Genomic DNA, 17081 nt, shown 5'->3' on the forward strand with positions numbered 1-17081 from the left:
ATGTGCAGCTCATGTGTAGAACAAGCAACTTTCTCGCTTGCTGCACATGTTGCTACTGACATTTTATTCCCACACACTTCTCCCAAAGTTTGTATATACATTTTCGGAGATCTGTCGTCCCATCTTGTGCAAAATAGTCATCAATGGGTAGGGGTACTATTGTTTTTACTTTAACCTGAAACCAGAAATGCCCAACTCAGCCTATACACTGCCCAAACTGCTGTTAAATGTTTTCTCTAATGGGTAAGAAGCATCTAACATATGATGATAGAATTCCACACAGTGCAGATGACAGCTGATGTCTAATAACACCACTGACCATCCTAACTCTTCCTTTGGACCATACTAATTCTTCACAAGACCACAAGACTTCTCCTCCTGCTCCTGTCTTTTTATAACTAGATTTATGTAGCTGGGTGTATGAAGGTTTTTGCAGTGTGGCTCCTCATTTCAAATGGTTGCACACCCTTGGGGTAATAATTTGTCACCCTTTACTTTAAATAAACTGCTCTTGACCACTATCATTATTGATTAGTGCATTGGGAATATTGCTGGTGCAACAATCGACATATTGTGCCAACAACGTCAATAATTCAACACAGCTGCACCTGCAACAACACCTAAGCAATAAACAAGTAGCCTCAGAATACTGTGGCAGAGAAATAAGCATTTTTTTGTTTTTTTTATCTTTCCTTTGATAGTTTTCTGCAGCTTTATAATTATATTTTCAAATTAAGTTTATAATATAATCGCACACTTTTTGCCACAGTTTGAGTCCATGACAGGAGGACAATGATATTGTAATCTCTGTGGGACTGTCATTTATCTCAAGGTTACATTTTTGTCTTCCCAACCCACTTTGCTATTTACATATCCTGATAGGTTTAGTTCCTTTTGAGGAATGTTTTGTAGCGCGGCAACGAAATTGTAAAAGGCTGCAATTCCTCCCTCTGCACTGTGATTGGCCGAGCTGTGTGTGGGTGCGGCAATGCTTTGGTGACTAGTCAGAGGCGCGTGCGCTCACACTATCCGGGTGACAGGAGTACAGAAATGCTGGGCACAGTTGCGAGTCGCTTAGCGATTGGACAGAGTCGGTCATACGGCACCATGGCTGCAGCCAGCAAAGGGCTCATTTTCAGGCAGGTGAGTAAATTACATGACATTATCATACAGATTAAGATATTTGCACTATAGAGCTTTAGATCAGCCAGTGTCTTCCTAATTGATCGCGGACACTATTGGCTGACAAAGTGGTCTTACGTATTTCCCACCACTTCCTGTCCCTTGATAAATGCACTTACACTGTAATGTTTGTTCTCTGTAGTGTCTGCTGTTTATGAAAGGACTCCAGATGCCTGATATACACGAGGCATTAAACACACACATTTTTTTTTTTCGATTCAGCTTGTACAAGAATAATAATCATAATAATAAGACTCCAGTTAACTTCTGTGATCACATTTTGTCTTAAATTGTGATCCATTATAAATAAAAAGAAAAAACGTTTGGTTACTAACTGCTGACTAGAAATACAGGTAATTCTATAATGTGCATAAAAGGAAAACAAAATATCTATATTGTTCAACAAATCCTTTAGAATATACAGTGGATAGGGGCCAGAGTACACACATATGACAAACATCATTTAATTTAGCGCAAAACATTTGTTTTGTAAAATAAATAACCTCCTAAACCAATTTTAGATTCAGCAACAAATTTTTACTTTAATCGTTTTCAAGTTACAGTATAATTAACTGTGACAAATATTATTTTGATACTAGTTATTGGTATAACTTATTGTATCTTATATTCTTATGTGTTTGTCAAAGCTCATTATTTACATGTTAAAAAGGTATAAACTGATCTACAGTGTGTGTGTGTATAATATATATATGTGTGTGTATATATATATATATATATATATATATATATATATATATATATATATATATATATATATATTTATGTATATGTGTGTGTATAATATGTGTGTGTATATATATATATATATATATATATATATATATATATATATATATTTATATGTATGTGTGTGTATAATATACATATGTGTGTGTGTATATATATATATATATATATATATATCTATCTATATATATATGTATATGTGTGTGTATAATATGTGTGTGTGTGTATATATATATATATATATATATATATATATATTTATATGTATATGTGTGTGTATAATATATATATATGTGTGTGTGTATGTATGTATGTATATATATATATATATATATATATATATATATATATATATATATATATATATATATATATATATATATATATATATATATATATATATATATATATGTCTCCTAACAAGGGTTTCATGTCCTCGTTACCATCCTTGAAGAATGGTAAATGCAAGGTTTGTTTGAAATAAGCAAATTATAGGTTAATTTGAAGTGATTTGCAAATTACCTTTTATAGCAAATGGGAAATGTTATAAAGGGTTCTACATTTAATGATCTAAAGTACTTCTAGATAGATGATCTGAGTATAGATATGTGCCAGTGAATAAAGGGAGGTTGCACACAGAAAATATCTATTTTATTATTTTTATAGTTTTTCAGGATATGGGGTAAGTTGGGTCTGTCTAAAGGAAGTGTGGTAATTTAGTAGTGCTAGTGAGGTTATCCAATGAGGGGAGGTTGAGTCATAACCTCTTCCCCTGTATGCAAATCCTGTCCTTGGATAGGTTTCACAAGTGTGTAATGTCAATGACACAAGTAATATTTCTTCTTTTATGTGCTTAATGGAGTTTCCCAAGTCATACTACCAGAGCATTCATTATTGTGGTGTTATATAGTGGCGAGTGAAGTCCCACCTCTGCCAGCAAATATTAAATTATTAATAGTTACATGACAACACCAAATTCACAAAATACAGACCCTGTGCACGTTGTATAGGGGTCTGCTTTACCCAAAATAATAAAATGCTAAAGAAAATATTTGCTTCAGGACCACTGTATAAAATGCAATAAGTATCTTTATTTGGGAGTCCGCTCCACAATGGAAAACAGCAACATTTCAGGCTACACACAGCCCTAAATCATCTGTTGTAGAGATGACACCCAAATAAAGAGGCATTTTTATACAGTGGGGATGAAGCAAATATTTTCTTGAGCAAATATTATTTCTCTATAAGTGTTTAAATCTATAGCAGTGGTCCTTATCAGATACTAGAGATGCAGCTAGTCATGATTTAATTATATCTTTTCTTGTGCATAAATGATTCACTTATTTTGATTGAACCACATGTGGGGTTATGATCAAAAGTGCTGTTTTTATCATTGAGATATATATATATATATATATATATATATATATATATATTAGTCCATTTTTTACTTACAAAGTGGAAAAGTATATTTCAGTATAGCAATATGTAAATGTAAAAGGTCAGACACTCCTATAAATCACTAGTTCCTAGAAACCTGTTCCATTTGGAGATTTGTCTACATTTAAAGGGACACTGTAGAGACAAAATGACATGCCATTATTTATTGGAGAATGTCATTTTAGAATTACTGACCCTGCAAGAGTATATATTTTTAACCTCTTCAGGTGGGTTAAACACATAGTTAAAGTACTGCTTGTGAGCCTGGGAGAACTGCTGGTGCAGAGCAGACATGGCCAGTAAGACAGTTGTTTTCTCTGGCTCCCGAGCAGTTTTTTTTAACAATGTGTTTACCCCTTTGAATATGTTAAAACACACACTTGCAGAGTTGGTTGTTTTAAATTAATGTGCTGTAATAAATAAGAGCATTCAGTATTTGCACTGCAGTGTCCCTGTAAAGTGACACATTGTAGACAAGTGGAATTTGAAAGGCATATTGTTGCATTTCAGTTAAAGGGACAGTCAACTACAAAAATGTTATTGTTTAAAAAGTTAGATAATCCCTTGTATTACTTATTCCCACCCCAGTTTTGCACAGCCAACATGGTTATATTAATATACTTTTAACCTCTGTGATTACCTTGTGTCTAAGTCTCTCTTGACAGCCCTCTGATCACATGACTATTTATTTATTATCTATTGACTTGCATTTTAGACAATTAGTGCAGTGCCACAACTTCACGGGAGAGAGCACAATGATATCTATATGGCCCACATGAACTAGCAGTCTCCTGTTATGAAAAGCAAATAAGAAAGCATGTGTTAAGAGGCTGTCTATAGAAGCTTAGAGACAGGCAGAAATTTAGAGATTTAAATGTTATAAGTGTATTAATATAGCAATGTTGGTTGTGCAAAGCTGGGGAATGGATGGTAAAGGCATTATCTATCTTTTTAAATAATAACAATTTTGTTGTTGAGTGGCCCTTTAAAAGCATTTAGCAATAATTTAGTAATCAAAAAATATTTAAAGGTCCTTGAAAACCCTTTTTTTTTTTTTTTTTTTTTCATGATTCAAATCGAGCATGTCCTTTTCAACAACTTTCCAATTTACGTCTATTATCTGTTTTGCTTTGTTCTCTTGGTAGCCATTGTTGAAAAGCATACTGAGGTAGGCTCAGGCAATGTTAATCTAGCTGCTGATTGGTGGCTACAAATATTTGCCTCCTGTCTGTGGCTTACTGATGTGTTCAGAATGCTCATAGTAGGTCACTGCTGCTCCTTCAATAAAGAATATCACAGGAATGAAGCAAACTTGATCATAGAAGTAAATTGAAAAGGTTTTTTTTTTTATCGGCTGTTTGCCACAGGAGCCATTGTTTTATCTTTTTTAGCTTTAATTTCTGTCTCTATAACTCCAGCCATCCACTCGTTGCCCTCTCGAGCTGTCAGTGTAAACTGTATGCGCTGTCCCATCTTCTCTTCTGACGTTAATCACCTAGCACCCGGATATGGTGTCTCCCCTCTCTGCTCTAGTAATCCTTCTGTTTATCACCTTATATTTCTAAGCATCATGTTATGCAGTGTCATAAGATACAGTATACATATTAAAACACACAAATACATAATTAAGCTGGCACCCCTGTTTTTTGTATTACCAACTCTTTTTATCTTTCTTCCTGCAGCTGTTTGAGCCTGTAAGTTGCACATACACCTACCTACTTGCAGATAAAGCCACTAAAGAAGCAGTGTTGATAGACCCTGTGCTGGAAACGGCTAAACGAGATGCAAAAATCATTACAGATCTTGGCCTCAAAATGGTCTATGCAGGTGAGAGTATTGCAGTTAGCAACATTCCCATTTACCTTAGTAATGGGAGTGACAAAGTGACAAATATGACAAGATTATGTAATGTAAGGCATTATCTAATACAAATCATGATCATTTAGATGTGAACTCAGTTTCTGATATTCCTGGAAATAAACAAAACATTTTCATGTGCTCTAGTTTGTCTTGCATTTCCTGTCTGATAGGCATGGAGTCACTCCCAAAATATTACCTTGGCTGTAATGTTGTAGTCAATTATATCTTTTAGGTCCTGATCCACCCTCTGATTATAGCAAAGTCATAACCTAGTGTGACCATGAAGCTACCTCCTATTAAAGGTACATGAAACCCATGTTTTATGATCCAGATAGAGCGTAGACTTTTAAACAACTTTACAAATGATTTGTGAAGGAGCAGCAATGCTCTACTGGGAGCTAGCTGAACAAATCAGGTAAGCTAATGATAAGAGGTATATATGTGCAGAGACCAATCAGCAGCTAGCCCCCAGGAGTTCTGTGCTGACCCTCAGCCTACCTAGGTATTCTTTAAAAAAAAAAAGGCTAGCAAGAGAACAAAGCAAATTAGATAATAAAAGTAAAATGGAAAGATGTTTAAAATTGGATGATCTATCAAGAAAGAACAATGTTGGGTTTCATATCCCTTTGAATCTGTTTTGGCACATATTTATCTTGGTATTAGGCTTCCGGCTGCTTACTTATCTGTTCACAGCTCTCTGCATTATGGGCCAGTATCATAATAACTGTGACATTATTTCCTTCTACTTCTGTTCCTCAAATAATTTTTGTTTTGTACTTAAAGTTTATAATTAAAGGGATAGGAAACCCCAAAATTGTATTTCATGATTTAGATAAAACATACAATTTTAAGCAACTTTCCAATTTGCTTCATTCTCTTTTAATTCTTTGCTGAAAATACAGTACTGCACTACTGGCAGCTAGTGAACCAATCACAAGAGGCACCAATTAGTAGCTAGCTCCCACTGGTGAAGGATATGTGCATATTCTTTTTCGACAAGAGATACTAAGAGAACAAAGCACATTTTAAAATAGAAGTGAATTTAAAAGTGTCTTAAAATGATATGCTCTATCTGAATCATGCAAGTTTAATTTTGACTTTTCTATCCCTTTTAAAGGTACGTAGCCCATATGCTAAATCACTTGAAAAGGGATGCAGTGTAACTGTAAAAAGCTGCCACGAAAATACCACACAAACATCTCTATGTAAAAAAAGGGAAGATATTTTACCTCAATATTTCTTCAGCACACCAGTTACTCTTTTTTATTATTTGAATAGTAAAAACAGCCAGTCAGATTATTCAGTGCTGAGTTCACACTTTGCTTTATTGTAGTCTTATGTGGTTTTACTGAAATTGTGCAAGATTTTATAATAAACTCCCTTAAACTAAAGATGGCAATAAAATAACTTTACATGCACATACCAGATGCACGCTCTGTTGCAAGTCCTGGGACAAGCATCCTGATTGGATGCTTAAATTCTCTTGACAGTGGGATGTTGCTATTGAGGAAAATGTGAGGTAAAATATATTTTATAATTGTATATCAGTTCATAAGTTCCAAAACAAACTGTTGTTTTGTAGGCAGAATATGGAAACGGAGCAGGATAGGCAGGGTAAAACCATAATATAAGTGCAGGGAATGAGTAAACAAGAATTATTTTGTAGCGACACCATAAAAGCCAAAAGATGCTAGAGCGGTAGTTATCAGTGATTCAAAACCTGGCTGCAGTGACACCTTTTTGTATGTAAGTAACTTCTTAAAGGTAAGGTAAAGTTGATAACAGTACTTAACGCTATTTGTACGATTATAAAAAATAAACATAAGTTTCATTCATCAATTCACAAATATCCCGCCTAAATCTACCTTTCTGTACCTTTTTAAACTTTGTCCTGTGTACAATATTTCGTCCGCCCGACATTTTGCTTTATTTGATTGACATCCGCTTTCTATATTACCATCCAATCGGCATTTTCCCCTTCAGGGGTTTAGCCCATCAATCCCGACGTCACTCGCCAATTGAGCGCATGCGCTGGACTAGACTCAAGCCTCTTCAAACTGTGCTCGTTCGCGAGTAGCGCATGCGCAGTGCTAGCGGTGTAGCGATCACTTAGTTTGATTCTTTCTAACCATTTCAAAGATCGCGCCGCAAGTGTTGGTTAGATATGAAGCTCCTGATGTGTAGAATGAACAGCGATGTAAAGAATCACTGTTTTTTTTTGGGCAAAAATATTGTTGTATTTGAAATAGGATGTCAATCTGCAAAATATGCTATTACTAATAATCAAAAAACGAATAATCAAAAAATTCTAGAATTTACGATTTTGGTATGTGTTATTATTATACTTTACTTACTTGGAGAGATCAAAGAAATCAATTTCAAAACGGAGCGCAGAAAAATTTATTGATGTTGCTGCCTGCGATGAAAGTAACTAACAAGATCAATGACTAAACGCTTATAATCGCAACAATGTATCTGGCAGCGGGGTGAATTTGCGCATGCGCATAAGATAGTGCCTCTGTGAACGCGCATTGACCTGACGACGACAAAGGGGTGAGAACGCTTCCTGTAATAACAGCGATAAACATGGAAGTGGCATGGGGGAGGAGGATTGAATAGAACGGTTGCATATAAAAAGATTGGATTACTGGTAAAATAAATAATGTAAAGCAAAAAAAAAGTTAGCGACTACCTTATTATTGATATTTAGTTTAAATATATGAGGTCAATAAATATAAACTTTACCTTACCTTTAAGGGTGTTGCAGAGATTAGGTGGGAGAGAATATGTTTATAAACGGTAACATATTTTTATTTATGTTTTTGATAAGATAACCACACCTAAAATTTGTTACCAAAAAAATAGACATAAAACGTCTTGTGACACTTTCCCTTGATCATAATATGCAAGAAAAAGTCCATCAGCCTAACATATATCTTAAAGGGACACTATAAAATATATTACCTGTAATGTGTTCCAAATTAATTGCTATATCTACTAAAAAAGTATTAAATATTTTTTAAATTGTGCCTTTGTGTATACTTTTGTATCTGAAATTGCTGAGTCTGCAAGTAAAGCAGACCTGCTAATGTTATCCATGTCTAAACAGTTACTGAAATGCTAATTATGGCTGGTCACAGTCATCTATTTCAGATACATAAATCTCCCTCATCTGCCACCCACTAAGAGAGTAATTAGTGCTATCATATCCTGTTTACATAACTTTTCTACAGATAATGTTTGTAACTCAGATTTTCTGTGTAGGTGGAGGTTTCTACAGACAAAATCATCTATTTAAAATATCAAAGTAGGTTAAGTAGTGGTTTGCAAACAAATAAGTACTACAATAGATAAGATGGACCATTAAACACATTAATTAAAGCGTAGAAAATATTAGAGTACAATCTACAACTTAATGTTTGTTTTACACAATACATTCAAAATTACACAATAATAAAAATTATATAAACCGTTGATGCCTGGGAAGTGGAGGTAACACATTTTATTTACAATTTTGTTTGTTCTTATTGGTACAGTATACTGTAAAAATGTCTCCCCTTTAATGTGTTTCTAATTATCCATTTTTGCTAGCTGTTTTCAAACTGATCCTTTACCTTTTATTTTATCACCTGAAATAGCTGGTAAAAAAACCTACCTTTACTGAACATTTCAATGTTGCAGTATTTGCTATTGAAATTTAAATAAGAGACAACAGAATAAATCGACATCAAAGTGGGTGGGTCAAGAGTGAACACTTGAAAGGCTGCTCCTGAATACAGTTGCCTGTTATCAGCTACTTTCTTGAGTACTTTGTACCTTTTTAAAATGGTTAATTTAATTTAAAATGTCATGTCCTTTCTAACTTGATGCAGGAATGCAGTTATAATGGTCAATAAATGTATATGATGTGGTGGTAAAATGCCTTTTTTAAAATAGTCTACAATTGTATATTCTTAATATTGTATGGACTAGACACTGGAGTTGGCAGTGTTGCTGTGATTTGCTAAATAAAAAATATGTTCAGTAAACTGCATTTGTATCATTAAAACAGAAATTCTGGGGAAGGGTTCCTCAGAAATGCCCCCTTTATTGCCGCAGACACCAACACACAAACTAGACTAACTGAACTCCTGAGGTGGTTTTATAGCAAGTCCTTTCTTGGCACTAACCTTGTGCAGAATTAAAAACAATGGAATTCAGATGTCCAGTTACATAACCAGGCTTGATAAGTCTCCACCATTCAACCATTTCATCACGGGGGGTAAGCAGCAATAAATGTTCCCATTTCTGGTGTGTCCTTGCGTTTTTATGAGTAACAAATAGACACGATTATTGCTAGAACTGTAATAGGTTTAAATCGCAGGCACACAGAAAACACGTTGTGCCTATTGAGAAAAACACTTCAGGTCATAAATTTATCTTTTAGTTTTTTTTCTCTTGATGATCCACTTTACTAAAAAAAAACAAAATCATACTTTTGGCCACATATATCACATCTATGTTGTGTCTCCGTCTTCATCAGATTAGGAACATTGAAATAAAGAAGGAATCTGTCTGACTCTGTTCCTCATTACTAAATAATATTTGCTTTACCTTCTAATCACATACAGGATATTTGTTTTTGTCTTTTTTAAAATAAGATAAGAGCCTTACAGACCGTAAAAAACAATAATAAATAGATGCTTGGAGCTTTCCAATGTTTCTCAGTAATTTTTAGCACTGTTAACCCATTTATTACCAAGTGTGCCCAAAATGTACCACAAAGCTGCCAGGTAAAAGGTACAGAGCGTTGACTTTTTATAGACTTTCACATTTTAGATTTAGTGATCTGTGGTGTAGCATTTTAATAAACTCATACATGGAAATGAGAGAGTTAAAATTACCTTTTGGAATGTATGTGTATATGTGTGTGTGTGTATATATATATATATATATATATATATATATATATATATATATATATATATATATATATATATATATATATATATATACACACAGCAATCTGTTACATGTATAAAGCTGTTTATTTTAAGAAGATATGGCTAGTCACCTACTGAAAGGTGAAATCTGAGAGCATATTTCTAGCCTTTAAAATGTGTCATGGCAATAGGTTAATTTGCCAACAATTAGACCACAAGCTCTTTTAGCTAAATGTATCTGGGTAATGTCTTGCCTTGAATCATGTTAAAGCGACAAAGAGCAGTAATAAAATACCATAATATGCTAGAGCATTTTATTATTTCAGTATTTGCTTGCACGTAACTGTTTAACTCTTGCAGCTCCACAGTGGCAGTGTGCTGCTGAACATGGCCAATGACTAGCAGCTATGCACATCTTGTCCATGATTGACTCGGCACCAACATTTAATTCCCCTTACAATGTTTAATTATGCATAATTAAAAAAAAAAAAAAAAAGCAGTGCAATTTTAATTTTGATTTTTTTTATTTTTCATACCTTTCCTGTAATACAACTCTGAAAATTATAGTTCTTCTACTCTCCCAGAGAGGCTGGAGTGCATCCTGATATATTTATGTAGTAACTGAATATCACCTATGACCAGATAGATAGATACATACATACATACATACATACAGCAACTATAGGTTTGGTAAGAGTAAGAAGGGACTTACTCTAAAAAAGAATACACTTCTAAGCACTCTGGGTGGTGATCAATGAGTAAATTTGATTAAGCACAACGCTTGTTATAAACTTGTGGAGATGAATAATAAAACTTAACTTTTAATAGTTATGCAGTAAAATAGGAAATAATTTTAAAATTACACTTAAGTATCCTCCAGTAGATTATATTATAGATACTATACTTATAATTTATGCATTGTGATGTGTCATAAATGATTATCTACAATAATACAGCTTGGGTAAATAATTCAATAAATTTCGATGTATATGTATGACCTTGTCACATATTGGGGATCTTGGATATAATGCAGATTTGTCTATAGTAAGTCAGTTCTGCTCAAGATCTATTGGCTTGATAGTACATTTCAGTACAGTTACTGTATAGAAGTATTAAATCACTTACATCTAGTATTGTGTTTGAACCTTTATTGGATAATATATATTCACTCTCTGATCAGTCATGTTGTTCAAATATTTGCGTAGTATCAGTTATTTGTGTCACGCTCATTTACCGGCGTTATACTGTTACTAGTATATTTATCTTGAGTTTAGTCAGAGTTTGAGTATTTTAACAATGTTTCAAGTATTACCCATGTTTGAAGTTAATTAGAAGAAATTACAAAATAAATGCATATTTCAGATACTTCTGTGATAAATCGACTCTAATATTATAATCTTTAGCTCAGCTTCAGTAAAAAAGTACTTGATCACTTTGGCGTAATGTTATACTTTAACCGATATTAGAAGGTGTGTGTTCATACTCTGAACATTCGTGTTTCATTAGTATTTCAGAGTGTCAATTAATTTGGTTATGCTCGCTTTGCAACGTTTTACCGTTACTAGTATATTTGTTTTAGACTCAGTCAGAGTCAAGATATATGCGTATTACGGGTGTATCTGTGGTAAATCTGCTTGCTTAAGGTCTATTGACTTGGTAAAATTGTCTTTAACCTAGCTTCAGTAAAAAAACCCACTTATGTCACTTTCTCATATTGTATAGTATGTTTTCTCACTCTGTTAATTTTTTATAGTTCAGGTATATCAAACAATCAATTAATTATATCATGCCTTCTTAGTAGCGTTTTTAACGTTATTTGTATACCTGTCCTGGATTCAGTCAGGATTAAACATTTGCCACCATAAGTAAAGTAAAACTTACAACATAAATTGTTAGGTTCGAGCATCTAAATAAATTATGAACATATTGGTATCAATGACTACAGTAATTGGAGGATAGCATAAGGCTAACTAAAAACACAGGAGCTCCTAGGACTTGTCACCAAGACCCTAATCTACCCGACATGTTTCGCCGTTATTTCTCTAGTAAGGTGTATCCAGTCCACGGATCATCCATTACATATGGGATATTCTCACTCCCAACAGGAAGTTGCAAGAGGACCCACAGCAAAGCTGTTATATAGCTCCTCCCCTCACTACCATATCCAGTCATTCTCTTGCAACTCTCAACGCGCATGGAGGTAGTAAGAGGAAAGTGGTGAAAAATAGTTAGTTTATTAACTTCAATCAAACGTTTGTTATTTTAAATAGTACCGGAGTTGTGCTATTTGTTCTCAGGCAGAGATAGAAGAATTTGCCTGAGTTTTCTATGATCTTAGCAGATTGTAACTAAGATCCATTGCTGTTCTCATACATGTCTGAGGAGTGAGGTAACTTCAGGGGGAGAATGGCGTGCAGTTTACTCTGCTATCAGGTATGTGCAGTTATGTTTTTCTAGGATTGGAAATGCTAGAAAATGCTGCTGATTCCTGAATACAGTGATTTAATAACGACTAGTATCATGCTTATTCCCAGGGGTAATACCCTTATAGATATGCTATATAAAACGTTTGCTGGCATGTTTAATCGTTTTTTTTTATATATGCTTGGTGATAAAACTTATTGGGGCCTAATTTTTTCCACATGGCTGGCTGTATTTTTGCCTAGAAACAGTTTCCGGAGGCTTTCCACTGCTGTAATATGAGTGGGAGGGGCCTATTTTAGCGCTTTTTTGCGCAGTTATAATTACAGACTGAGAGATCCAGTTTTCCTCAAGAGTCACCTGCATGCTACAGGACATCTCTAAAGAGCCTAAAAACGTTTATTGGGGAAGGTAGGAGCCACAGTAAAGCTGTGACATTTTGCTGGGACTGTTAAAAAAAAGTCTGTCGTTTTTTTTGATCCATTTTTTTAACTAAGGGGTTAATCATCCATTTGCAAGTGGGTGCAATGCTCTGTTAGCCTATTACATACACTGTAAAAATTTCGTTTGTGTAACTGCCTTTTTTTCACTGTTTTTCAAATTTTGACTAAATTTGTTTCTCTTAAAGGCACAGTACCGTTTTTTTATATTTGCTTGTTAACTTGAATTAAAGTGTTTTCCAAGCTTGCTAGTCTCATTGCTAGTCTGTATAAACATGTCTGACATAGAGGAAACTCCTTGTTCATTATGTTTAAAGGCCATAGTGGAACCCCCTCTTAGAATGTGTACAGATTGTACTGACTTCACTCTAAGCAAAAAAAGATCATATTATGTCTTTAAAAAATTTATCACCAGAGGAATCTAGCGAGGGGGAAGTTATGCCGACTAACTCTCCCCACGTGTCAGATTCTTTGACTCCCGCTCAAGGGACTCCCGCTGAAATGGCGCCAAGTACATCAAGGGCACCCATAGCGTTTACTTTACAAGACATGGCGGCAGTCATGGATAATACACTGTCAGCGGTATTAGCCAGACTACCTGAATTTAGAGGTAAGCTAGATAGCTCTGGGGTTAGACGAAATGCAGAGCATACTGACGCTTTAAGAACCATGTCTGATACTGCCTCACAATATGCTGAAGCCGAAGAAGGGGAACTTCAGTCTGTGGGTGATGCTTCTGATTCAGGGAGAATCCCTGATTCTGAGATTTCTACATTTAAATTTAAGCTTTAACACCTCGTGCTACTTCAAGAGGTTTTAGCTGCTCTGAATGACTGTGACACAATTGCAGTGCCAGAGAAATTGTGTAGACTGGATAAATGCTATGCAGTGCCAGTGTGTACTGATGTTTTTCCAATACCTAAAAGGTTTACAGAAATTATTTCTAAGGAATGGGATAGGCCAGGTGTGCCGTTCTCTCCACCTCCTATTTTTAGAAAAATGTTTACTATAGACGCCACCACACGGGACTTATGGCAGACAGTCCCTAAGGTGGAGGGAGCAGTTTCTACTTTAGCAAAGCGTACCACTATCCCTGTCGAGGACAGTTGTGCTTTTTTAGATCCAATGGATAAAAAATTGGAAGGTTACCTTAAGAAAATATTTTGTCAACAAGGTTTTATCCTTCAGCCCCTTGCATGCATTGCCCCTGTCACTGCTGCTGCGGCGGCGTTCTGGTTTGAGTCTCTGGAAGAGGCCTTACAGGTAGCGACTCCATTGGATGACATACTTGACAAGCTTAGGGCACTTAAGCTAGCCAATTCTTTTGTTTCTGATGCCATTGTTCATTTAACTAAACTAACGGCTAAGAATTCTGGTTTTTCTATACAAGCGCGCAGAGCGCTATGGCTTAAATCATGGTCAGCTGACGTTACTTCAAAGTCTAAGCTGCTTAACATTCTCTTCAAGGGGCAGACTTTATTCGGGCCTGGTTTGAAGGAGATTATTGCTGATATCACTGGAGGTAAAGGTCACGCCCTTCCTCAGGACAGGTCCAAATCCAGGGCCAAACAGTCTAATTTTCGTGCCTTTCGAAACTCCAAGGCAAGTGCGGCATCAACCTCCTCTAATGCAAGACAAGAGGGATCTGTTGCTCAGTCCAAGGCGGTCTGGAGGCCAAACAAGACCTGGAACAAAGGTAAGCAGGCTAAAAAAACCTGCTGCTGCCTCTAAGACAGCATGAAGGATCGGCCCCCTATCCGGTAACGGATCTAGTGGGGGGCAGACTTTAACTCTTCGCCCAGGCGTGGGCAAGAGATGTTCAGGATCCCTGGGCATTGGAAATTATATCCCAGGGGTATCTTCTGGACTTCAAAGCTTCTCCCCCCATAGGGAGATTTCACCTTTCACAGTTATCTACAAACCAGATAAAAAGAGAGGCATTCTTACACTGTGTACGAGACCTCCTAATTATGGGAGTGATCCATCCAGTTCCAAAAGAGGAACAAGGACAGGGTTTTTACTCAAATCTGTTTGTGGTTCCCAAGAAAGAGGGAACATTCAGACCAATTTTGGATCTAAAGATCTTAAGCAAATTCCTAAGAGTTCCATCATTCAAGATGGAAACTATTCGTACCATCCTACCCATGATCCAGGAGGTTCAATATATGACTACAGTGGATCTAAAGGATGCTTACCTTCACATTCCGATACACAAAGATCATCATCGGTTTCTCAGGTTTGCCTTTCTAGGCAGGCATTACCAGTTCGTAGCTCTTCCCTTCGGGTTGGCTACAGCCCCAAGAATCTTCACGAAGGTTCTAGGGTCCCTTCTGGCGGTCCTCAGGCCGCGGGGCATAGCAGTAGCCCCTTATTTAGACGACATCCTGATACAGGCGTCAAACTTCCAAATTGCCAAGTCTCATACGGACGTAGTACTGGCATTTCTGAGATCGCATGGGTGGAAGGTGAACGAGGAAAAGAGTTCATTATCCCCACTCACAAGAGTTTGCTTTCTAGGGACTCTGATAGATTCTGTAGAGATGAAAATTTACCTGACGGAGTCCAGGTTATCAAAGCTTCTAAATTCCTGCCGGATTTTTCATTCCATTCCGCGACCTTTGGTGGCTCAGTGTACGGAAGTAATCGGCTTAATGGTAGCGGCAATGGACATAGTGCCGTTTGCACGCTTACATCTCAGACCGCTGCAACTATGCATGCTCAGTCAGTGGGATGGGGATTACACAGATTTGTCCCCTCAACTGAATCTGGACCAAGAGACCAGGGATTCTCTGCTCTGGTGGCTATCTCGGGTCCATCTGTCCAAAGGTATGACCTTTCGCAGGCCAGAATGGACAATTGTAACAATAGATGCCAGCCTTCTAGGTTGGGGTGCAGTCTGGAACTCCCCTGAAGGCTCAGGGATCGTGGACTGAGGAGGAGTCTCTCCTTCCAATAAATATTCTGGAACTAAGAGCGATATTCAATGCTCTTCAGGCTTGGCCTCAGTTAGCGTCTCTGAGGTACATCAGATTTCAGTCGGACAACATCACGACTGTGGCTTACATCAACCATCAAGGGGGAACAAGAAGTTCCCAAGCGATGTTAGAAGTCTCAAAGATAATTCGCTGGGCAGAGATTCACTCCTGCCACCTATCAGCTATCCATATCCCAGGTGTGGAGAACTGGGAGGCGGATTTTCTAAGTCGACAGACTTTTCATCCGGGGGAGTGGGAACTCCATCCGGAGGTGTTTGCACAAGTGATTCATCGCTGGGGCAAACCAGAACTGGATCTCATGGCGTCTCGCCAGAACGCCAAGCTTCCTTGTTACGGATCCAGGTCCAGGGACCCCAGGGCGACTCTGATAGATGCTCTGGCAGCGCCCTGGTCTTTCAACCTGGCTTATGTGTTTCCACGTTTCCTCTGCTCCCTCGACTGATTGCCAAGATCAAGCAGGAGAGTTCAATGGTGATTTTAATAGCGCCTGCATGGCCACGCAGGACCTGGTATGCAGATCTAGTGGACATGTCATCCTTTCCACCATGGACTCTGCCTCTGAGACAGGACCTTCTACTTCAGGGTCCTTTCCACCATCCAAATCTAATTTCTCTGAGACTGACTGCATGGAGATTGAACGCTTGATTTTATCAAAGCGTGGCTTCTCAGAGTCGGTCATTGATACCTTAATACAGGCACGAAAGCCTGTCACCAGGAAAATTTACCATAAAATATGGCGTAAATATCTTTATTGGTGTGAATCCAAGGGTTACTCGTGGAGTAAGGTCAGGATTCCTAGGATATTATCTTTTCTCCAAGAAGGCTTGGAAAAAGGTTTGTCAGATTTCTGCTCTGTCTATTCTTTTACACAAGCGCCTGGCAGATGTTCCAGACATTCAGGCATTTTGTCAGGCTTTGGCCCGAATCAAGCCTGTGTTCAAACCTGTTGCTCCACCATGGAGCTTAAACTTGGTTCTTAAGGTTCTTCAAGGAGTTCCGTTTGAACCTCTTCATTCCATAGATATAAAACTTTTATCTTGGAAAGTCCTTTTTTTGGTAGCTATTTCCTCGGC

At 36.8% G+C, this 17081-nt stretch overlaps 1 protein-coding gene across 1 annotated transcript in view; it reads left to right on the plus strand.

Annotated features, from left to right (window-relative positions):
* Positions 1-984: 984 nt before the first annotated feature.
* ETHE1 (ETHE1 persulfide dioxygenase) overlaps positions 985-17081 on the plus strand; it is a 45055-nt gene continuing 28958 nt past the window's right edge. Inside the window, exons 1-2 of the mRNA XM_053691209.1 lie at positions 985-1143; positions 5052-5196. Coding sequence (XP_053547184.1) covers positions 1051-1143; positions 5052-5196 — 238 coding nt within the window. The 5' untranslated portion in view covers positions 985-1050. The remainder of the gene's footprint in view (positions 1144-5051; positions 5197-17081) is intronic.

Source organism: Bombina bombina, chromosome 8 (genome assembly GCF_027579735.1).
Source record: "Bombina bombina isolate aBomBom1 chromosome 8, aBomBom1.pri, whole genome shotgun sequence".
NCBI classification, from domain to species: domain Eukaryota; kingdom Metazoa; phylum Chordata; class Amphibia; order Anura; family Bombinatoridae; genus Bombina; species Bombina bombina.